The sequence below is a fragment of the Poromitra crassiceps genome, assembly GCF_964638095.1.
Source record: "Poromitra crassiceps genome assembly, contig: HAP1_SCAFFOLD_538, whole genome shotgun sequence".
NCBI classification, from domain to species: Eukaryota; Metazoa; Chordata; class Actinopteri; order Beryciformes; family Melamphaidae; genus Poromitra; species Poromitra crassiceps.
The window spans coordinates 7,624-32,500 of record NW_028151870.1 but is presented as its reverse complement, the minus strand read 5'-3'; the positions used below and the strand labels follow the sequence as shown (position 1 = coordinate 32,500).

Genomic DNA, 24,877 nt, shown 5'->3' with positions numbered 1-24,877 from the left:
CCTGCAATAAAGCTTTGGAAAACACTCTGTCACTGTGTTATTTAATAGCTGAGACTCTCCTCATGTTTGCTTGTGTTTTCAGAAACAGGCCAGCATCACGTTAATGACCCATGGGAAAAGTCTTGTGTTACATATTTTTATTATATTATTATTACTGTATTGCTGGCACCCTTTTTTCCATTCTGTAGTCACATTTTCATAACTCTTAACAGTCAGCACATCTGTCTGTGTGGGCTATTAATACCGTTAAGCATTCTTGTTCCTTTGGCACAAAATGCCACAGTGAACACATAAAAACAAATGCTCAAACTTCTTTTACACACAAGCTCGACCAAGACCAAAACCATAGTAGACTATAATAATAATCTATTAATCTAAACCCTATGGATGTTTACTATTACAAATGCGTACACACTGTGTGTCAGAACAGATCATTTTGCCCTAAAACTAACTTATAGGCTAAAGTTGAAGTGAACAGCAGTTCACATTGTATATTGAAACACAAATATACTGTATGTCCTGTATTTTTTTCTTTGCTATTGAGAAACAGCTGATTGAAATTATGCAAATCACATTGCATGCATGTTGAGGTTCTTTCATTTGCATAACCATATAAAAAAGGGACAAAAAGCAGAATACCGGGAAGATTAGAAAAGGAGTGTCTATTTTTTCTTTTTCTGGATATTTTATTATTTAGTTTATTGACTGTAATCAGCAGCTATATTGCAGATTGTTGTTGATCTCTTCCAATAATTTCCTATTGAAAATACTGTATTGTAAAGCCTTTACTGCAGCAATTCTGTCACTCATATTACTTTTTTAAATACATCAGTTTTCACACTTTTTCACATCAAGGACCCCTAAACTGACACAAATTAGACCACAGACCCCCATAGCCTTGAGATAAAGGGCTTTGTTATCTCGAGATAACGAGAAAACAAACTTTATCTTGTAATAACAAATGAAAACAGCAATAAATAAAAATTGTTCCCGTGTTCGTTCTCGGCCTCCGTAGTTACCAAATGTTTTTATGACATATTTTACGGCAGTCATTCATAACAATTTTTGCATGAAACAGTCCAATCTTATAGCATGTCAATCCCTCAATAACGGACAAGGAACAACATAGGACAAAAGCTAAGTGAGGAGTCCTTAAATTAATTTAATCAGTATTATTTACATAACATGCAGATCAAGTGGGGCAACGTGGTCTCTGCTCCTTTTGGGGTTGGGAATGGTGTCCGTCAGGGAGGGCTTCTTTCTCCTGTGCTTTTTCATTTTTATATGAATGACCTTTCTGTGCAGCTCAGTAGCTGTAGAACTGGATGTGTGCTTGGTAACACTGTCATTAATCACTTTATGTATGCTGACGTCCTGGCCATACTGTCGCCAAGCAGTACGGGTTTCCAACAGCTGCTAAATATTTGTTCTGACTATGGTGTACAGTTTGAGGTAAAGTACAATGCTAAAAAGAGTGTCATTATGATCTTCAGGACAAGAGATGATAGGGATCTCTCCTTCCCATCCTTTTATCTGTCAGGACATGTGCTGGATGTGTGTAGCAGTACTAAATATCTGGGCCACATCATTAATGATCACATGAGTGATGACGATGACATGTATAGACAGCGACGTATGTTGTATGCACAAGCAAATATGCTGAGAAAGAAGTTTTATTTCTGCTCTGAAGAGATTAAGATAACCCTGTTCAAAGCCTATTGTACATCGCTTTATACTGCCCCCTTGTGGGTCAAGTTTAAGCAGGCTAGCATTCAGAAACTGCAGGTGGCCTACAATGACTGTATGAGAATACTGCTTGGGAGGCCAAGATGTTGTAGTGCCAGTGAAATGTTTTGTGGTGTAGGGGTCAATACCTCTCATGCATGCCCTACTGAGAAACCTGACCTATAAGTTTATTTGTCGTCTGAATGTTTCTCAGAATATCATAATCTTGCTTCTGACTCAGCCCAGTCTTAGTGCAATTAAGTATCACTCCAGCACTTGGGCTCATTGGTACAGGCTCTTATTGTAGTATTTTTTGATGTGCTGATGTTAATTGTTTAATTGTTTGATGTTGTGTTGTTGTTTTTTACTGTGTGTTTTTATTGGAACTTGTGTCTGCTAATAAAGATTGATTGATAACAGGAGCCATCCAACAAACTGTGGAGAGGGTATAACATGATTGGGGAAAAAATAAGTATTTTGATTTAAATTTCTGGCAAATTCAATTTTTACTGTGCGTTCACACCAAGGCGGAAAAAAGCTTCACTGATTTGGCTCAGGCAAATTCGCCCAAAGTTGACAAATTTAAAAAAAATGAACAGGCGATGAGACGAAAATTGCATCATTTGCGCCGCAAAAATTCACATCAAACGCCTCATTCGCGCTGCCCAATCTACTTGCGTGTTTGCATTGTACAGTACGTACAGTACTCTCGTCATGAGGATTTGCAAAAATCGGCCCAGTGTGAACGCCCAGTTATGCCAAAGGAAAGTATAGAAACACATTTCTTGTGTATTTGTGAAAACATGTCAACTCTATTCCAACACAAAGAAAACAAAATCCCTTCAAACAAAGTTGACCTACAAGGTAAGAGAGTCAGTCAAATCAAAATGACAACAGTTGTCAGATCATCACCACAGAGCCAACGTGAATCAAAGATCCACCAGGCCTCACAGGGGGCAGAGTTTGATTCAGTGCTTTCCCAACAAAGAACTCTCTCTTATTTTCTCAAACTCACACACTTTCTAATTTTCTCAACAACAAGCGTTGGATAACTAAATCTGTCAAATCAGTTTTAAATATGAAAAAGATCTCTTTTTATAGGGGGGATGCCAACCAAAAAGCTGAAGCAGGTAAAAATGTGAAAAAGCAAATAAGGAAAGCTAAGCTGAAATACAAAGACAAGGTAGAGAAGGAACTTCATAAGGGTAACTCCCGTTTTGTATGGGAGGGGATCAAGTCAATGGTGGGGATGGAGAGAAAAGGGAAGAAATCTGTTTTCTCTGACAAACCTGATGCAGCAGCTGGCTGATGAATTGAATAATTTGTATTTACGTTTTGATGAGCATGATTTTAAAAATGAACATCTAGCTTTCAGGGATGATACAAGAGCCCCTGAGAGTACTATTGTTATTGATGAGAATAAAGTCCTGAAATCTCTCATGCGCACTAAGGTGAGAACAGGTCCAGGTCCTGATGGCATTGGGAGCAGGAGACTCAAAAACTGTGCCGGCCAATTGTGTGGCATTCTCTCTTTTATTTTCCAGTGTTCACTTCTTCAGAGAGAGGTTCCTAAAATATGGAAAGACTCTATTATATAGTGCCAGTGGCCAAGGTTAGGACCCCCAAACTACTAAATGATTACCGTCCTGTGGCCCATACCTCTTTGACTATGAAGGCTTTCGAGAGGATTGTTAGAAAAGAGATCCTCATAAAGACCAAGGACAAACTTGAGCCCTTACAGTTTGCTTATAGAGCAGAGAGGGGGTTGGAGGATGCCACCACCTCCCTCCTCAATACCATTGTAAAACATCTAGAAGAGAGCAAAAACCATGTTAGGTTGCTTTTTATTGATTTTTCCTCTGCCTTCAACTGCATACAGCCGCACGTCCTCCTCGCACATAGACTTATGAGCCACTTTGATCTGGATTTTAACATTGTAAGCTGGCTGATAAGCTTTTTAACAGACCGCTCTCAGAGGGTGCGAGTAAATGGCTTTCTTTCTAGTGTTCTTATGTCTTCTACTGGTTCACCACAAGGGTGTGTTCTTTCTGCCCTGTTGTTCATCTTGTACACCAATGGTTGTGTGAGCCATCATGGGTTAAGACAGATCTTCAAATTTGCAGATGACTCTGTGATAGTGAGTCTTCTCAAAAATGATGAGACTGGTCGTGGCACAATTGTGGATGATTTTTTACAGTGGTGTGAAAATTATTTTCTTAAACTTAACACATTGAATGCCAGCCATGTTTTCATTCCTGTAGGTAAGTTGTGCCAGGGGTGTTTTTGACGATTCTGGCTCATTTTAGAGACAGCCGAGGATTCTTTTCTGTTAAGAATTCATGAACACCAATCATCTAAAAATAACTAATAGAATGTGTGCTTTCTCTGTCTAAAAGAGTTAGTTTGCAGAGTTAGTAGTTATGTAGATATTAGCCGTTGAGTACAGCATGGTTTCAGCGTCTGGAAATTTATTCAGAGATAAATGGCTTTTTGTGAAACAGTCACTTTAACCATTCATTTTTGGCATCAGTAAGACCGTCAGACATTCTAAACAATAGTTTTGAACAGTAATTTCCTCCATAACAACAGGAAACACCCCTCTCATTCAAACTCCTCCCTCCGTGTGTCTTTTCCTCCTGGCTGTACAGCGGGCGTGTCAGAAGCGCTTTTGCTGCTGCCTGCCTGTGTGCCTGCCTGCCTGCTTGCCTGCGTGCAGACGCTCCTTGTGCGAGTCAAGATGGGCCGGGGAATGCGTGGGCGATGGGCAGATGTTGATTCTGGCCTTTCTGAGGTGTTTCAAAGTGTGTTTCACCTATGATCTATTTTGCAAATCGCTCTCCGCTCTCTGTGTGCTGCTGCCGGTGCGCGGCCGCTCTCAGGCAAGACAAGTCTTGAATGGATTTACTGTAAAATCGCCACGGCATTTCCTTGAACGGCTTGGTCCCGCGGCAGTTTTTTCTTTGATTTCGGTCGTCTGGGGGAGCACTGTCAACACTTAGTGGGTCGGTAAAATAGATTATACACATTATCTTGCTCCAATAGTGATCTCGAAGATGTAAAAGTTGTTGATTGATGTCCCACCCTCAAAAAAAAAAAAATGTTTATGTAAGACGAGTAAACTCGGCTCTGGCACTTAAGCGTTGGATTATGTAAGACGAATTATTTCGGCTATGGCACTTAAGGTGTTAATGTGTCAAAAACAAAAGAAATGTCAATCGACTTTCGCAGACGGGCTCCCCTCCCCCCCTCACCTACCCTTATAAACAGGAAACAGGTAGAAGTGGTCAGCCAGTACAAATATCTGGGGACAATTCTGGATGACAAAAAGCTGGAATCAAGATGGCTGCCTGCTCTCCTTCCTGCCTCACTTGTCCCTGACAATCCATCAAAGATCTTGGTTTTAAAACACCATCCAGGCAAGTGCTGATGTTTTATGGTATCAGTATGATGTCTTTTTTAACATCTCCATCCCTTTTTTCCGGATTTCTTGTGGATTTGGTGGATTTTTGGACCTTTGAGTCTGAGTGAATCAGGAGGAAGAAGCCATCTTGTCAGACCCTTGAAACTTGTGTTTTTTTAGCGCCTTCAACAGGCAGCTTTTTAAAGTAACTACTTTTTAAAGTGACTATTCTCCCTTGGACAAAGTGGGGGTATTTTCTTTTTTTAACTTTGTGCAAACATTTCAAGCCCTATGAACATGAAGCTATCAAGGGACTTTCTCTTAAGCCTAAGGTTCTCCAAGATACCTACAGTCTCATGGAATTATCTCAGGAAAACTCTCAATGATCATGGACTGCTTAGATCTTTTAGAGGCTGCAGGGGAGGAAGACTGCCTCAGCATGAAATACCTGTCCTACATGGCCGACGTGGTACAGAGTTCAAAGCCCACAGGCCAATTAATACTCAGAATCGTATTAAAATCCAACCTATTGTCCAGCAAAAAGATATGCCCTCCTGTAAAGTGCCAAGTCTTCTGCTGTCAAATGTTAGATCTCTGGTGCACAAAAGAGAGGAACTTGCCACACATCATGGGCTCTATCGTTGCAGCGGCGCAGTTTCTAGGCCGAGCGCCAGCCGCAGCGCAAAGCAGTGGGCGTGGAAAGGCGCACTTGATATCTTGGTATCGGCGCTAAACTCAGCCTCAACCATTATAACCACGCCTTTTAAGCGTAAAATTATGCATTGTCCGCTCATTGGAGAATTGCAGGGAAGAGACACACGCTTGCCTTTTAAGCTCCAATTCCTGGACAAATCCGGTAAAACCAGACAAAGCCAAGGGCTCCGCCGCCCCCCCCTCCCTTCATCCGGTCTGTCTATCTCCATATATAGGCTATTATTCCATATTATTATGCTTCTCAAACCAATCTAACTGCAGTTAAAATACTGCAAGCATGTAAATACCGTAAAATACCAATTATTAGCCCGGCATTAATTGACAAAATATGTAGCCAGACCCCGCGTCAATATGGGACCTGCGGCAGTTTGGGACCTGCTTTAATTATTTTTGTACAAAAATATTGCTCAGCAAAGATTGTAAATAGTATGAAATTGTTTATTTAAACCATTTATTTTAATGAGTTGGCTACAGTCAGCACCCCACACGATTGCTTGTCTATGGGGAGAGCCGCGCCTCCCTCTCAGCGCAGCAGAGCACATTGCATGCCAGTTCTGGCCTGTACATGAAATCAAATAAAATTTGAGCTGAACTGTGACCTACCGGTATTTACCACTAAACTTTCTCCGCTGAAGGTGAGAGAACATGATCATCATGTGAGCAGATTATTTGTTGCATGCGCTGCCTCCTCCGCTGGCTGCATGCGCTGCCTCCTCCGCTGTTCATCACTCACGGAGCACCCTCTTCAGTAGCGCACATGTGAAAGAGCGGTGAAATACCAATTAGAAGCGGACTTCTATGCCCGCTGGCAGGGAAATATACCATAGGCACATTTCTCAAAATAATTATTACACCAGAGATGTCGGTTTTAGTGTATAAAAATCTTCAGGAAATGCCTACACAATTTTCAGAATCATCAGATGTTGAGGGAAAACGAATTTTGATCAGCAAGTTTCGTGCATGTGTTTTTTTTCCTCGTTGTTCCCGTTTCCTCGTTGTTCGTATTCTTCATCCGATTTTTCTTCTTCGTTGTGTTTGGGAGATGCATTCAACAGGATGTCGCAAAGGTAAAAAGAAAACATTGAAAAAACTAACCGGGCGTCAAATTGGGACCTGCTTTTATGTACAAAATATGTATCCAGACCCCGCTTATATATGGGACCCGCGGCAATTTGGAAGTCGGCTTCTAATTGGTATTTTACGGTACATGCCTATAATGTCAATTATCTGAATGAAATAATAATACATATTAATTAGGAATATTAGTAATATTAGTAGCCTAGCTAATTTCGGGGGGGGGGGGGGGGGGTAATAAAACGTAGAGCTATATTACACATAAATGGGGATTATTATGATAGCCTAAACTAAATTTATGAAACTGCATTACAGCTTCACCCAAAGCCTGAGAAGGGTTGCAATCTTATATTCTATTGTATTCTAAAGTATTTTTTTCTATATATTGTATTCTCCATTCACTTTCCTGTCCCCGGTGCACAGAATCCTGCTTTAGGCCTGCTTTTCAAAAGCGCAAAGCGCTAAAAGTAGGCCAGGTCGGAAGATGGCTGGAAGATAGCAGTATGCCCACTTCGGCGCATTCAGGGACTCCGCCACGCCCATTCGGCCTAAAGCGCATTTGGCAGCCTAAAGCCTATTGCTATTTTCCCGAAACAGGCGCAAGGCACGTTTTTTTGCGGTTAAGGCCCGTAATAGCGCCGATGGCCTGTGGGAGAATAGGGCCCCATGTGTCTAACAAACAGAGCAGCATTGTCTGTGTCACAGAAACTTGGGACACAAAATTCATACCAAATTAACTATTCCACATTGACGGTTATCAGATGTTCAGGGAGGACATATCTTCTGGTAGAAAGGGGGGAGGGATTGTAATGCAAGTGTCAGAGGACATTCATGCCAATCAACTAAAATAACTGGAAGATGACTCATTAGAGACTCTGTGGATTAAGCTGAGGCCTCCCAGCAAGCACGGACGGACCCGGACGAATCGAGAGAGCCCAATCGGGGCCAGCTCAAGTCATATCATGACGAGTCAGATCTGGCCCAGATTATCACTGTATAATCACTATCCAACTAATTTCACTCACCAGTCACCACTGAAATATCCATGAGGATAACTAAAGGGTTGCAATCAATCACGTATTTCTCAGCCTGAGCTATTTATTTATCCAAAATCCGAGTGATCAGCACTTGCATGTGGACAATCTGCGCTGATTAACAAACTGTTTATTGGTGGAGGTGGGACTACGAGGAGATGAATTGCGGGGAATCCTGCAATTGTCTGCAATGTGTTTCGGGGTTCTTCTTACACAGATTGTAGACGGTTACACTGTGATGTCCGATCCAAGACTTGACGCCAACGTTTTAAATATAAAACAAGTTTCTGCCATAATCCTACATAGGCTATATTCGTGTTTCATAGCCTAACAGGAGCACTGGGTAAACAAACGTTATAGGGTGACACTTGTAAATTTTGAGGGAATTCCTCAATGATTCTTCGAGATAAGGTTTGAATTACTGTAAATTAGCTTTCGTTTGTATTAAAACTGTCCCGACTCCATGGATGTATACATGGATGTATACCGGTATAAAAAGAACAAGGGGTCCATGTTTTGAAACAGTAGGCTATTACGCCAACATACAGCAGATAATTTCAGCAAACAGTTAGCGTAGTGGTAGAATAGCACGGTGGTCTTTTATTTTTTGAAAATGTAGCATAAATCGTTAATCTGGACATAATTATAGCTTTATGTATAAAGTTGCTGAATATACACTGTGTACATAGCAGAATAACTGAACATGCCCATTCATGGTAACGGTCATATTTCGACGTCAGCTTGACGTTCCCGCGTAGACGTCTAAATCATCCCCAAATCACCCTGTGATCCAGCCTAGTCCTGAACGTCACTGAAACACGTCATCACAATGTTATCATGGCGTAATTTTGCTTGCTGGGCTTGTAGGCTACCTAGGCAAACCCCCTATATGGTTGTTGGTCTGATATACCTTCATCCACCCTCTGAGAACAATGCAGATGGTCAAAATAAACTGGTTGACCATCTAATTTGTTGACACAATCCTCCAAAAGCAACCACAAGTGGGCATCATTCTCTGTGGTGATTTCAATCGCCTCAACATCCTCCCCCTTCAACGTGCTTTTCCTTCCATGAAACAGCTTGTAAAAGAGCACACCAGGGGGGATGCATCTCTGGACCTTGTGATATCCAACCAGTGACCATGCATGTGTCTCGATGATGCCCAAAGGTGACACCTGCAGGCCAAAAACGAAGTTTCTATATACAAGGACAGTGAAGTCCACCACTAAGGCAGCACTGGGACTCTAAATGGCCATGACTGACTGGAGCCATGTGCTCTCAGCTGAGGGGATCGATAACAAAATGGAGGCCCTCAACACTACAATCACCACCATGCTAGACACATGCATGTCGAAAAGGAGAAAGAGGGTCAGAAAAACAGACAAGCCATGGATGACAGAAAAGGTCAAGTCAATCATTCAAAAGAGACAGGAGCACTTCCAAAAACATGGCAGGACCAAGAAGTGGAAGACACTCAGGAACCAGGCACAGAAGCTTGTTAAGCAAGCACAGGATTCACACTATACAAGACACATTCAGCAGTTGAAAAATGAAAATCCTAGAAAATGGTGGAACTTTGTCAACATGGAGCTGGGAAGGAAGCAGAAGGGCTCAGCTCATGTAAGAATAGAGGGTGTTTCAGATGGGGATGTAGCCATGGAGCTTAACACTTTCTTTGCAGGTGTTGGTGTGAAAGCAACTCACTGAGTATTCTCCCCCTCCCAGGACCAACAAACAACAATGAGCTGTGCTCTGTTGGAGAGGTGATCGTCATTACTCAACAACATAAATGGCAGAAAAGCAGCCGCGGGCCCGATCACACTCCCTCGTGGCTTTTAAAAGAACATGCTGAAGAATTAGCACCAATCATCACGCATCTTTTCAACCACTCGTTCTCAAGAGGGCCAACTCCCAACCATCTGGAAAAGTGCAAATGTGGTGCCCATTCCTAAAGAGGCTGGTGCTAATCAGCTAAACCAGTTCAGACCAATATCCCTAATAAGTGTCATAGCTAAACTTATGGAAAAGTGCATGCTCAAAGGAACCAGCGATCACATCCTCTCAGTGGTGAAGGACCAACTTGCCTACCAAAAGAAGTCTTCCACGACAATTGCCCTGGTCAAAGCCTACCAGTCCTGGCTTACTGCGCTGGACTCTCGTGATGCCACAGTGATCCGGGTGTTATTGGCTGATATGAGCAAGGCCTTTGATAGAGTCAACCATGCAACACTGATGCAGCGTTTTTGTGAGGTCATCTCAGACCCCCAGGATGGACCCTCAACTATCTCCATGGCAGGACACAACGAGTAGTTGTCAACAATACATCCAGCCAGTGGACTCACATCACATCTGGAGTCCCTCAAGGAGGTGTGTGGTCTCCGTTCTTATTCCTGCTCTACAGGAGTTCTAGGAACACTCTCTTTGATGACTCAGTATCGGTGGGTTATGCAGATGACATCAGTCTCTCAAGATGCCTTTGCTACCAGGTCTCTTCCATCAGATCTGACTATGCAACTGGAAGCCCAGCATCTGGATGAATGGGCCCTGCAAAATGACATGATCCTAAATGGGAAGAAGAGCTATGAGGTGCGCGGATCACCTGTGTGAGAAAAGCCCCTGTGATAACCACCATTACATCTGGGTGGAGAGGCAGTGCCTGTGGTTCCATCTGCTCGCTACCTAGGCTGGCAGGTAGATTCCTCTCTTTCTCACTCTCACCAAGTCCAGGACATGGTGCTCAAGGCATCAAAGCGTCTCTATCTGCTGAGAGTGCTGGGCAGAACAAGCATGTCAGTCGATGACCTCCTACTGATTTACTTTGCCCTTATCAGATCAGTGCTGGAGTATGGACATGTCCTCCTGGTTGGATGCAGCAAAGGACAGGAGGAGGAGTTAGAGGGAGTGCAACGTAGGGCACTCAAGATCATCTCCAGACATGGCACGCGGCCGCTCCCCCACCTCCCATCTCTAAAGAATCGTAGGGAGGAAGCTGCAATCACTTTACTAAAAGAGATGATGAGTCCATCCCATCCACTACATGATCTTCTCCCTCCAACCAGACTGCAATGTACTGGGAGGCAAATGAGAAACAGCACCGCCCTCTCCATGCCGCCTGCCAGGACACAGCGCCTCCAGCAGTCCTTCCTGCACACTGCAGTCAGACTCTATAATGATCAAGAAGTGAAAACTGTCTGACCGTCACCATCTCCATGTTGAGGCTTGATATGTAAATCACTTACTTAGTTCAATTGTTTATCCTGGTTTAGTTTTTAGCCTACAGTATGTACATTTTGTCCATCTTTGTTGTTAAGAAGAGTGCATTTCAGACCTGTCTCTGCAAAACTCTTTCTTTAATAAATGAATTGAATTGAATTGAATGACAAACTGAGTTTTGAGCCTAATGTGAAGGCAATTCTAAAGAAAAGCCATCAGCGCGTGTTCTTTTTAAGGAAGCTAAGAAGATCTAACTTCTTTCTCTCTCTTTCTATAAAAAAAATAAAAATAAAAAATCCTAAACTAAACTCGTACCACTGTTCCTTCAGGATTTGTAGTTGTCATAGACTGTGCTCCATAGTCTTCTATATAAGAAGATGGTTCTTAAGAAGGCTCAGGGTTTCCTATGTGACCCTCAGCACCCTCTTTACCCTGAGTTTTCCCTCCTTCCTTCTGGGCGCAGGTGTAGGATGCCCCGCTGTTGCAGGAACAGTCATTCTTTTGTTCCTGATGCTATTCGCTGTCTGAATGGTTGAATTGAATTGTAGCCTACTTCATGCCCCTTTTTCTGTTTTAACTTACATGGTTTCCTGTCCTTTTAAACGTACTATGTTTTAAGACATCCCTACTTTTTACTGTTTTATGTCTGTATGTTTTTAAATAAAAAAAATTGTTATGCTGCATATGAATTGCCCCAGGGGGGATAAATAAAGATTTACTCTACTCATTCTCACACACTTGTGTGTGTGTGTGTGTGTGTGTGTGTGTGTGTGTGTGTGTGTGTGTGTGTGTGTGTGTGTGTGTTCCCTCAAACATCCCAGGAACAGACTCAGCATTTCCTTTCCTCCCTCTGTTCAGTTCCTCTGTCAGTCACAGCCAGGCGCTAACGCTAAAATGCTGCTCTGGAATGTGAAATTAATTAACATTTAGGCCTAGACCCTTTTTTTAAAGCACTTCTCAATACTGAATTCACACAGTTAGCACAACAGACTGAGTTCACACAGTTTAGCACAACAGACTGAGTTCACACAGTTAGCACAACAGACTGACTTCACACAGTTAGCACAAGAGACTGACTTCACACAGTTAGCACAACAGACTGAGTTCACACAGTTAGCACAACAGACTGAGTTCACACAGTTAGCACAACAGACTGAGTTCAAACAGTTAGCACAACAGCATTCTGTGTGAACCAAAATGTCAATGATTTTTCATCACTTTGAAACTAAATGCATCCAGTGACCACAATTTCCAAAATTCTTGAATACATTATTTTCTCACTCAAACTCAACCAGCAGAACTCATTTTGCAATGGACAGGCTCTAGAAAACTGTCATATTCAAGTTGAAATCCTAACAGCCTCAAGTAGGCATCAAATGCTTACAGTAATCACAGATAGGCTATTCGCAGTTAACAAAAAATATAAACGCATCCTATAAGACAATTTCACTTCAATTTTACTTTGTTAAGGTTCAGAAGAAAATCATTCTGGTCCCAGGAGAAATGCCCACTAACATGGATTGTTTGTTTGTTTGTTTATTTATTTAAGAAAAGGGACAATGCACATTAATTAACATGAGCACGTGAGTCCATCATGTAAATGTGCCAGATTTATAGCCATACAGGCTAATTTTCATCTGCAGTTAATACATGTTAACACGTGTGACAGCCGCTGGGATTTCAACCCACAAGTAGGCTGATGTCATTTTTCAGTTTTTTACAGATTGTGAAAGTGCCATGGAATAACTGCGCGCACACACACACACACACACACACACACACACACACACACACACACACACACACACACACACACACACACACACACACACACACACCAGTGATGTGCGTTTACTATGAAATAACTGAAAGCCTTGTTCATATTGAACAGTAAATAACGGTGCAATACTAAACCATGTGCTGTGATTAAAATAGGGCCTGGGTACCAGTCCTTTCCTTGTCAGTCCAACAGGGGGAGCTGCTGATCTGAAAGTGCTCATAGAGTCTAGAATAGTACCAGAGCACAATATTATTCACCACACAAATACAGTAGGCTACACATGTGTTTACCGTGCTACTCCTGTATAGACCATATAGCCTACATGCTTTACTTTCTCACAATATATACCTTATCTATCTATCTATCTATCTATCTATCTATCTATCTATCCATCCATCCATCTATCTATCTATCCATCTATCTATCTATCTATCTATCTATCTATCTATCTATCTATCTATCTATCTATCTATCTATCTATCTATCTATCTGTCTGTCTGTCTGTCTGTCTGTCTGTCTGTCTGTCTGTCTGTCCGTCCGTCCGTCCGTCCGTCCGTCTATCTATCTATCCATCTATCCATCTATCTATGTATCCATCCATCCAACCATCCATCCATCTATCTATCTATCTATCTATCTATCTATCTATCTATCTATCTATCTATCTATCCATCCAACTATCTATCTATCTATCTATCTATCTATCTATCTATCTATCTATCTATCTATCTATATATATCTATATATATATCTATATATATCTATATATATCTATATATATATATATATATATATATATATATATATATATATATGGGCTAACAAGTTGATCCAAACAAACAAACTGAGTGATAAAAGCAGAAAATGTGCTTGTAGGTTTGCAGACTTGGTTTATGGATTTGATTAATGTGTTTCAGGTTTCAGTGATTGTGTCCTCTAAGTTCAGGTTTTAGTGTGTAAACAATTAAAACTGTGAGATTGACCTCAATAAGGTTTAAATCAAATATTATAGGTTTAAATACAATAATTTGAACCATAATAAACCACCACTCAGCACCTCACTCTCTGCTCCTGTCAAATCCAACATGTTGCCTCTAAACCACCAGCCGTGTTTTTCATTGGCTGCTGACTGGACTGGACATGGAAGTGAAAGTAAAGTTGGGACTTTCCAGAGACGCTACTGCCTTTAGGTGCTGCTCGTAAACTCTACCCCCGCTAAATGTATCACATCTATACTGTGAGTTCAACTGGTGTCAGAGTGAGAGAGATGAGTTCAGGTGCTGCAGGTTGAAGTTAAAAGCATGTGTTTTATGCTTCAACATTTTAGAACTCATCCACCAGCTGCTGACTGCGGGGAATAAACTAGAAGTGAAGAAGTGATTAGATCTGATTAACTTGTTTCTATGACAGATTCAATCATACAGGCCAGCTCCTCGCTCTGGGTGGTGAAGGTGGTAAAATCCTGGTTTATCTGAAGGCACCTGAAGGCACCATGAGGCTAGGCTGGTTTGGTGGGAAACAGAGAAGAAAAACCTGGAACAGAAACTCTGAAGTTGAACAGACGTGACAGTATTACACATACTATTACTATAACTACTACTAGACAATAAGCAAGTAAGTAAGTACTGTAAGTGAGTGAGTAAGTACCGTTTTAAGTACAGAGCAAAGTCACAAAGTGCTTCACAAGAGACAAATAGTTCAAATAAAAGCAGAAAACAGTTTAAAAAAGTATTTGGCTGCTAGATAGAGATAGATAAATAGATAGTATTGATTTATGTGTTGTGCCCAGCCTGCATGGGCTTACAAGACACGATGCATCATAGTTCATCTAAACAAACAAACAAACAAACAAACAGATACATTGCGTACATCCAAACAAACAAACAAACAAACAAACAAACAAACAAACAAACAAACAAACAAACAAACAGGCAGATACATTGAGTACATCCAAACAAACAAAAAAACATAATAATCAAAGTCATTCATTTATAAACAGCGTCTCCATTTTCAGTTTCATGTTCTGTAATAAGCGTGGCCACAGTGAAAACTTCCTCTCTGAATAACCATTCCAACTTAACATCATCTGACCAGACCAACTCAGACTTCTTGTTTTTAATTTTCTCAAAGAAAAGCAGTCTTGGTTCCTCATAACTGAATGAAACAACAAATGAAATGCTTTTTGAAAGAGTCAACGGTCTCAGAGCTTCAGTCCAGTGGAAGAGTGTTCACAGTTTAGAGCTTTAGCATCAGCTTTAAATTGTGTTCACACCAAACACGATTTAGCAAAATCCCACGGTGAGATTATTAAGTCAATGCAAAGTTTGCAAACACTCGAAAAGATGCAATTTCTTTTGGTGTAACTTTTGAAGGCACTGGGTACCCCTTTTACATCATTTGTCAATGCCACGAGACTGTAGCAAACAACTTCTGTTATATTTAGGCACATAAAACAACTTGAAATGGTTTGAGTTAGGCTTAAATAACAATAGATAAAAGTTAAATGTGACATGGTTAAAATGTAGACTTTAAACATGGTCTCCGGCATCAAAGACGCGGGTATACGCCCTGTAGAACCCTGACTACAATGTTTTACTTCATTGTCACGTGGCGTGGCTTCAGACATTGTGGGAGTTCTAGGAGTCTATTGTAGAGGTCTGCCACCCGACCCGAACCCAAAGGGGCCCGAGACCTGAAGGTCGGGTAGGGCCTGGTTTTTAAAGAATCAATTAGGTCTCGGGTCGGCTAGGGCTCGTTATGCTCACTGAAGCAAAAAGACATTGTGTCATTGTCAGGCTGGGCAGAGCAGAGAGACATACTCCCTCACACACTCTCTCACCTCCTGAAGCTCTGCTGCTCTGTCACAGGCTGGAAAGCAGACACAGGCACACACTAGAGGTCTGCTACCTGACCCGAACCCGACACGACCCGAAACCCGATGGATGTCTCGGGCACAGGCCGAACTAGGGCCTACATTTTATTCTATTGGACTACCCCAGCTGCACGTTGAGAAATAAGGAAAAATGTGTACCCAGTATATTAAAAAGTGACGCAAGGGGTCCTGCCAAAACATCAGTATTTGAGAAGTTGGGCGTGAAAACGGGTTGATTCAGGTGTCAGACCATGCAGTGCTCTGTGTGAACGGGTTGATTCAGGTGTCAGACCATGCAGTGCTCTGTGTGAACAGGTTGATTCAGGTGTCAGAACATGCAGTGCCCTGTGTGAACGGGTTGATTCAGGTGTCAGACCATGCAGTGCTCTGTGTGAATGGGTTGATTCTCTATGTGCTCTATGTGTGATTACAAGAACTTTAAAATGCATCCTAAGGTGCCACAATTAACCAAATAGAAGGACCCAATTAACCACATTGATAAAGCTCGCCCTCGCTAGCTCAGCCGCTGCTCGCCTGTCCTGCAGCTCGCTGAGCTCGGCTGCTGTGTGGCCTTGCCTGCCCTATTGGTGCACGCACTATCTCTCTCCCTCTCCCTCAGTCTCTCTCCCCCCTCTCTCTCCCTCTCCTCTCTCTCCCTCCCTCTCCTCTCGCTCTCCTCTCTCTCCCCCTCTCCCTCAGTTTCTCTCATGAGCCTCTTCAGTCTCTCTTCTTCTTTGTCGTCTTTTAGCAGATTGCTCCTCAGTCTCTCTCATGAGCCTCACACTGATTATGTCACTGATGTCATCAGTGTGTGTGTGTGTGTGTGTGTGTCTGTATCTTGTGTGTGTGTGTGTGTGTGTGTGTGTGTGTGTGTGTGTGTGTGTGTGTGTGTGTGTGTGTGTGTGTGTGTGTGTGTGTGGGTGTGTACCTGGCTGTGCGTGCGCAAGCGTGCACATGTGTGTGTCTCTTGTGTGTGTGCCTCACTGAGGATGTCACAATTTATGACATCACTGACGACATCATCACTGTGAATTTATGAAATTTTTTAACCTTTATTTATACAGAGGGAGTCTCAATGCTCTCTTTTACAGGAGTGCCCTGTTAACATTCACACACACATTCATACCTGGAAGCTGACCAGTACAGCCACAGTCTGATCTGCTGGCCACTGATCAGCTCCACTGGAGCAGTTGGGGTTAAGGGCCTTGCTCAAGGGCACCTCAGTGGTGGTAATGAGGGAGGGGCAAGCGCTGCCTTTCCACTTTACCCACCCAGATTTATCATGCCGGTCCCAGGGATTGAACCGACGACCTTCCGGTCACAAGCTCGCTTCTCTAACCGTTGGGTCACTACTGCCACATCACTGATGATGTCATCAGTGGGACAGACAAACAGAGACACAGAGCCCCAGCTTGAAGATTAATAATAAATCACAATTTAGAAACCTAGCTAAACTGTGAGATGGAAGAAAATATAGAAAACAAAAATTATAGAAATATGGAAAACTATATATTTTACGATGCTCCCAGAGAGAAACCCAACTATATATTTTTTCTTTTCTTTGTTTTAATACTTTACAAACTCACACACACACACACACACACACACACACACACACACACACACACACACACACACACACACACACACACACACACACACACACACACACACACACACACACACACACGGTGCCGTGGACGGTGGCTCAGTGGTTAACACTGTTGCCTCACAGCAAGAAGGTCCCGGGTTCGAACCCCGGTGAAAGACATGTATGTTAGGGTTAATACTCCTGTCAGTGCCCGTGACCAAGGTACTGGCAAAATAACTGGATGGAGTTGGTCCCCCAGTGCTGCACAGTGGCTGCCCACTGCTCCTAGTTCTAGGAAGGTTCCTAGTAGAGGATTGGTCAAATGCAGAGGATGAATTTCCCCAAGGGGATAAATAAAGGATAACTTAACTTAACTTAACACACACACACACACACACACAGGGTCCAGACATTCAAAGAAAAGCAGGGGCAAAGCAACAAGCATGTGATCACTACAGCAACCAGGGAGCAACAATAACATGTGAACTAACTCAACCTGTGTGTGTGTGTGTGTGTGTGTGTGTGTGTGTGTGTGTGTGTGTGTGTGTGTGTGTGTGTGTGTGTGTGTGTGTGTGTGTGTGTGTGTGTGTTGTTTTCTTCAATGTTGTTGTTGGGATTGAGGGGTGGGGCAGGGTAGGAGTACAGTAGTTATCTTTGAGAAGCAACTGTAATGGTCCAGTCAACAAATGAAGAGTCTAAAAGAAAAGAAAAGAAAAGATGGGTGAGATGATGTCTTGCTGGACCTGGTCAACAGTTCAGCAGCTTTCTGGATCATCTGTAGACGTGGGTCAGGTCACAGTAGAGGAAGCTGCTGAGAGGAGGAGGAGGAGGAGGAGGAGGAGGAGGAGGAGGAGGAGGAGGAGGAGGAGGAGGCATCAGCCGAGGATGAGCAAGAGGGAACCGATCACATGATGTCCCCCAAACAACACAAATATGATCTGATGATATGATGACATGATGATATATAATATTATGATGCCTAGCGTGGTGGACGCTCCCATGTGTGTGTGTGTGTGTGTGTGTGTGTGAGTGTGTGTGTGTGTGTGTGTGTGTGTGTGTGTGTGTGTGTGTGTGTGTGTGTGTGTGTGTGTGCGTGTGCGTGCGTGTGTGTGTGTGTGTGTGTGTGTGAGAGAGAGAGAGAGAGAGAGAGAGAGAGAGAGAGAGACTGTCATCAAGCTGGCTATAATGTGCATTTGTATATGGTCGGGTGGGAAGTGGGAAGTCACAATACCATGGTACAGCATAAAGTGCTTTTAGCAATACTGTATTGGTATGTCGATTGGTCTGAAAGCATACAAGGTTGGGGGGGGTGGTTGTCAAAAATGTGTGTATATGTAAGTTATGTAACAGCGTTGTGTAGGTGGTATACTTGCAGCAACCCATGTTAAGGGCTTGTCCAGGGGTGGGTACGAACTGCCGACCTTCGGCTTGGGAGTCCGACATGTTAACCGCAACGCCAAGAGAGATTAACATGCCTTTATACTGGGGAGTGAGTTTAACCAATCCACTCGCTACCACTCAGAACTCATGAGGAATCCGCACTGATTCACCTCGGTTATGCAATCTTATTTTATTCACCATTATATGATGTGGGTGGCCAGAGAGAGAGAGAGAGAGAGACACACACACACACACACACACACACACACACACACACACACACACACACACACACACACACACACACACACACACGCACACACACACACACACAGAGACACACACAGAGACACACACAGAGACACACACACACACACACACACACACACACACACACACACACACACACACACACACACACACACACACACACACACAGAGACACACACAGATAACAGAGAGAGAGATTATATTGTTTTCACATTACTGTCTTTTATCAGTTTTTTTCTAATTGTTTTTTGCTTTTTATTTATCCTTCCTCCGTTTCTGTCTGGTTTTATTCCACCTGTTTTACTTCCTGGTCTCTCTCAAACACTGTGAAACAACTTTGAAAAGCAGTATCAATAAAGTTGTTTTTATTGATTGAATCTATTAATAGCATCAGTCATTATGTGAGTGTAATAAGGTGCAGAGTAAACTCTTGTCCTCCTCCATCATCAATTCACTTCTCAGCAGTTGTCCACTGTGTCTACCTGGAGACTGATGATGCAAGTCAAAGCTGTCATGTGATTGGTGGAGCTGTGTGTAAGACAACGCTGTTCCTTGTGTTTGCTTCAGTTTGCAGCAGTCAGTGTGAAGTCAACACGGTGCTGTTGTGTTGTGAAGATGAAGATGAAGATGAAGAGCTCACAGACCCTCCTCTTCCTCTCATGGCTACTTGGTGTCACAGCAGTACGTCACAGCAGTAAGTACATCACACTTGTGTTTACGCTCACACACTTTACACATCCAATGTTACTGATGTTGATCTGAAAATCATTTGAACTGAGCGTCAGACTTTCTGCTGAAGGCAGCTGACACTTCTGAACAGTGAGACATTTAGAGTCAGTTGAAAGTTTTCTGCTTTACTTCAGAGGAAAGAGGACAGATATGTCACGCTCATTAGTTATTAAACTGTTTTAATATTAAGACAATAAAACAGGCCCACTCTTTACAAACATGACTGGTTAACATTTGTCTTTGAAAAGTGTGATGTGTTTTCCATCTTGTTTCCTCTCAGCTGTGCATGAGGGTATTTATACCACTGGCTGTTCAGACACTGATGGAGAGTATATGTATGGACTGGATGGTGAAGAGATGTACTACGCAGACTTCATCAACAAGAAAGGAGTTTATCCTCAGCCCAAGTTTGTAGATCCTCCTATCAGCTGGCCACCAGACATGTATACAGCTGCTATGGATGGTCTGACCATCTGCAGACGCAACCTGCAAGTAGCTCAACAAGCCTACAAGAACCCTCCTCTGCAGCTCGGTAAGGACATGATGTTTAATTTACTGCTGTTCAACAATTTAAACTACAGAGAAGGAATGACTGCAGGTGTTTTGCATTACTGCAATAAATACACAATACTTTTAGCATACTGTGAAGATAGTTAAATAGGCTAGTGAGAAATGAGAGCTGTTCTTCTGATAGTGTTTAATGTTAGCGGGGGGAAAAGACATTAAGTGCAAGTGAAAAATAAAAGCCCCTTTTAAATGATAGAACTGAGAAACAAAATATATTTAACACTGAGATGTAAAGTGGAATTGATCTGAATTGATGTTTACGTTGGGTTGTTGTGCAGATGTTCCTCACAGTTCCATCTACACCAGAGAGGATGTGGAGCTCGGAGTGGAGAACCACCTCATCTGCCATGTGACCGGGTTCTACCCCGCCCCCGTCAAGGTCTACTGGACCAGGAACGACAAGAACGTGACCGAAGGAACCAGCCTCACCATCCCCTACCCCAACCAAGACGGCACCTACAACCAGGTCTCCAGTCTGAGCTTCATCCCAGAACTTGGAGACACCTACAGCTGTTCTGTGGCTCACCAAGCCTTGAGCCAGCCACGCACCCGATTCTGGGGTGACACACCTTTATCTGATAGCATGTTCCTGTGTGTTCACATGTGTTCCTATGTATTCATGTGTGTTCATATGTGTTCACATGTGTCCCCTATGTGTTCATGTGTGTTCCTATGTGTTCATGTGTGTTCCTATGTGTTCCTGTGTATTCCTACAGTATGTGTTCCTATGTGTTCATGTGTGTTCCTATGTGTTCATGTGTGTTCCTATGTGTTCATGTGTGTTCCTATGTGTTCATGTGTGTTCCTATGTGTTCATGTGTGTTCCTATGTGTTCATGTGTGTTCCTATGTGTTCCTGTGTATTCCTACAGTATGTGTTCCTATGTGTTCATGTGTGTTCCTATGTGTTCATGTGTGTTCCTATGTGTTCATGTGTGTTCCTATGTGTTCATGTGTGTTCCTATGTGTTCATGTGTGTTCCTATGTATTCATGTGTGTTCCTATGTATTCATGTGTGTTCCTATGTATTCATGTGTGTTCCTATGTATTCATGTGTGTTCCTATGTATTCATGTGTGTTCCTATGTGTTCATGTGTGTTCCTATGTATTCATGTGTGTTCCTATGTATTCATGTGTGTTCCTATGTATTCATGTGTGTTCCTATGTATTCATGTGTGTTCCTATGTATTCATGTGTGTTCCTATGTGTTCATGTGTGTTCCTATGTGTTCATGTGTGTTCCTATGTATTCATGTGTGTTCCTATGTATTCATGTGTGTTCCTATGTATTCATGTGTGTTCCTATGTGTTCATGTGTGTTCCTATGTGTTCATGTGTGTTCCTATGTATTCATGTGTGTTCCTATGTGTTCATCTGTGTTCCTATGTATTCATGTGTGTTCCTATGTATTCATGTGTGTTCCTATGTATTCATGTGTGTTCCTATGTGTTCATCTGTGTTCCTATGTATTCATGTGTGTTCCTATGTGTTCATGTGTGTTCCTATGTATTCATGTGTGTTCCTATGTATTCATGTGTGTTCCTATGTATTCATGTGTGTTCCTATGTATTCATGTGTGTTCCTATGTATTCATGTGTGTTCCTATGTATTCATGTGTGTTCCTATGTATTCATGTGTGTTCCTATGTGTTCATCTGTGTTCCTATGTATTCATGTGTGTTCCTATGTATTCATGTGTGTTCCTATGTGTTCCTATGTGTTCACATGTGTTCACATGTGTTCATGTGTGTTCCTATGTGTTCATGTGTGTTCCTATGTATTCATGTGTGTTACTATGTGTTCATGTGTGTTCCTATGTATTCATGTGTGTTCCTATGTGTCCATGTGTGTTCCTATGTATTCATGTGTGTTCCTATGTATTCATGTGTGTTCCTATGTGTTCATGTGTGTTCATGTGTGTTCCTATGTGTTCATGTGTGTTCATGTGTGTTCCTATGTGTTCATGTGTGTTCATGTGTGTTCATGTGTGTTCCTATGTATTCATGTGTGTAATATGTATTCATGTGTTCATCTGTGTTCCTATGTATTCATGTGTGTTCCTATGTGTTCATGTGTGTTCCTATGTGTTCATGTGTGTTCCTATGTGTTCATATGTGTTCCTATGTATTCATGTGTGTTCCTATGTATTCATGTGTGTTCCTATGTGTTCATGTGTGTTCCTATGTATTCATGTGTGTTCCTATGTGTTCATGTGTGTTCCTATGTATTCATGTGTGTAATATGTATTCATGTGTTCATCTGTGTTCCTATGTATTCATGTGTGTTCCTATGTGTTCATGTGTGTTCCTATGTGTTCATGTGTGTTCCTATGTGTTCCTATGTGTTCATGTGTGTTCCTATGTATTCATGTGTGTTCCTATGTGTTCATGTGTGTTCCTATGTGTTCATGTGTGTTCCTATGTATTCATGTGTGTTCCTATGTGTTCATGTGTGTTCCTATGTGTTCATGTGTGTTCCTATGTATTCATGTGTGTTCCTATGTGTTCATGTGTGTTCCTATGTGTTCATGTGTGTTCCTATGTATTCATGTGTGTTCCTATGTGTTCATGTGTGTTCCTATGTGTTCATGTGTGTTCCTATGTGTTCATGTGTGTTCATGTGTGTTCATGTGTGTTCCTATGTGTTCATGTGTGTTTCTATGTGTTCATGTGTGTTCCTATGTATTCATGTGTGTTCCTATGTATTCATGTGTGTTCCTATGTGTTCATGTGTGTTCCTATGTATTCATGTGTGTTCCTATGTGTTCATGTGTGTTCATGTGTGTTCCTGTGTTCATATGTGTTCATGTGTGTTCCTATGTATTCATGTGTGTTCCTATGTGTTCATGTGTGTTCCTATGTATTCATGTGTGTTCCTATGTGTTCATGTGTGTTCCTATGTGTTCATGTGTGTTCCTATGTATTCATGTGTGTTCCTATGTGTTCATGTGTGTTCCTATGTGTTCATGTGTGTTCCTATGTATTCATGTGTGTTCATGTGTGTTACTATGTATTCATTTGTTTGGTTCCTCCTCAGATGTGAAGCAGGAGCAGCCGGGGATCGGACCTGCAGTGTTTTGTGGACTGGGTCTGACCATGGCTGTGGTGGGCGTGGCCACAGGAACCTTCTTCCTCATCAAAGGAAATGAATGCAACTGATCAGTTATGATGATGTGAGGCGGACTGAAGGAGCTGCAGGAGTTAACAGACTGCTTTCTGTCCTACTGTTTTAAACTGCTTCTCTCTGTTGTGTTGATCTGTACTCATTCACCTGGAGGAGACAGCAAGCACATGCTAGCTTTCCCGCAATAAATCAATTATACAATAATATTATGTATGATTTCTTTTCTTGTGTCTGAGCGTGTTCGTTTGTCTTGTTTGTGCATTGTTTTGAAGAATTCTAAATAAAATATTGGAAAAAATATATAAAAAAATCAATCAATCAATTATACTTTCTATCTCTAGCCTATATTCTTTTAAGTAATGTTATTTACATGTTCACTGTTTTACATTGAAATAATAAAGCTTTCGATTGTGACTAAAGAAGAGAATAGTCAATAACTGCATTAACTGAATCTGAATCATAAGTAGTTAGTTAAAAAGTGTGTGTGTGTGTGTGTGTGCGTGCGTGTGTGTGTGTGTGTGTGTGTGTGTGTGTGTGTGTGTGCGTGCGTGCGTGCGTGCGTGCGTGCGTGTGTGTGTGTGTGTGTGTGTGTGTGTGTGTGTACCTCATGCAGTGAGGCCTAGGTGCAGAGATCTATCAAACATGGGGAAGCTGCGAGTGGTCTCTCCACCATGGAGTGCCTACACACACACACACACACACACACACACACACACACACACACACACACACACACACACACACTAGGGCATTCACAGACTGGTCGACTAGTAAAACCACTAGTCGACACTGTGCTTAGTAGTCGACTAGTCGTTTTTTTTTTTTTTTTTTTTTTAAGAAAGAACATGATTTTTTGGCTAATAAAATGGATAATGTTTTGGATGCATGGGCAGGGAAAGGCTTAGAAATATATTCACAGCTGATCACAAATAACATAATGGACTCATTTGACACATTAACAATCAAATTTAATATAGATAATAATATTTTTTTTTAAGTATCTACAAGTAAGGAGCTATCTCATGAAACATCACAGAGAAGCACAGGGTCAGATAATACACAAGCTATTACAATTTATAAATAAAAATAGAACCAGTAAAAGTAGCAAAATTTCAAAACTATATAAAATCTTACAGGAAACAAAGATAGATGAAGATAATACCAAAGAGAAATGGGAAACAGAATTGGCAATACTAATTTTGGAGGATGATTGGACAAATGCATGTAAAAGAATATTTAAGACAACACAATCAAAATATTGGAAAGAATTTGCTTGGAAAGTTATTATGAGATTCTTCTTAACACCAAAAATTACTTCAAAATATAGTATATCAGGTAGTGCAGAGTGCTGGAGGAAATGCACGGAACAGGAAGCAAATCATGCACACATCTTTTATTTCTGCCCAGT

General features: G+C 41.9%; 2 protein-coding genes across 3 annotated transcripts in view; both read left to right on the top strand.

The window, feature by feature from the left end:
* LOC310771343 (H-2 class II histocompatibility antigen, E-S beta chain-like) overlaps positions 1-17 on the top strand; it is a 4,921-nt gene extending 4,904 nt beyond the window's left edge. Inside the window, exon 7 of the mRNA XM_083663977.1 lies at positions 1-17. This exon is cut by the window's left edge and continues 557 nt beyond it. The gene's annotated coding sequence lies outside the window, so the exon portion shown is untranslated.
* Positions 1-23,751, top strand: part of LOC310771341 (H-2 class II histocompatibility antigen, A-U alpha chain-like) — a 34,601-nt gene extending 10,850 nt beyond the window's left edge. Inside the window, exons 1-4 of one of the 2 annotated variants that reach the window (XM_083663974.1) lie at positions 19,630-19,747; positions 20,063-20,314; positions 20,628-20,909; positions 23,383-23,736. In XM_083663974.1, coding sequence (XP_083520100.1) covers positions 19,669-19,747; positions 20,063-20,314; positions 20,628-20,909; positions 23,383-23,504 — 735 coding nt within the window. In that variant the 5' untranslated portion in view covers positions 19,630-19,668 and the 3' untranslated portion in view covers positions 23,505-23,736. Of the gene's footprint in view, positions 1-19,629; positions 19,748-20,062; positions 20,315-20,627; positions 20,910-23,382 lie in introns of those variants that run through there. The other variant, XM_083663976.1, reaches the window with a different exon arrangement.
* Positions 23,752-24,877: the final 1,126 nt, after the last annotated feature.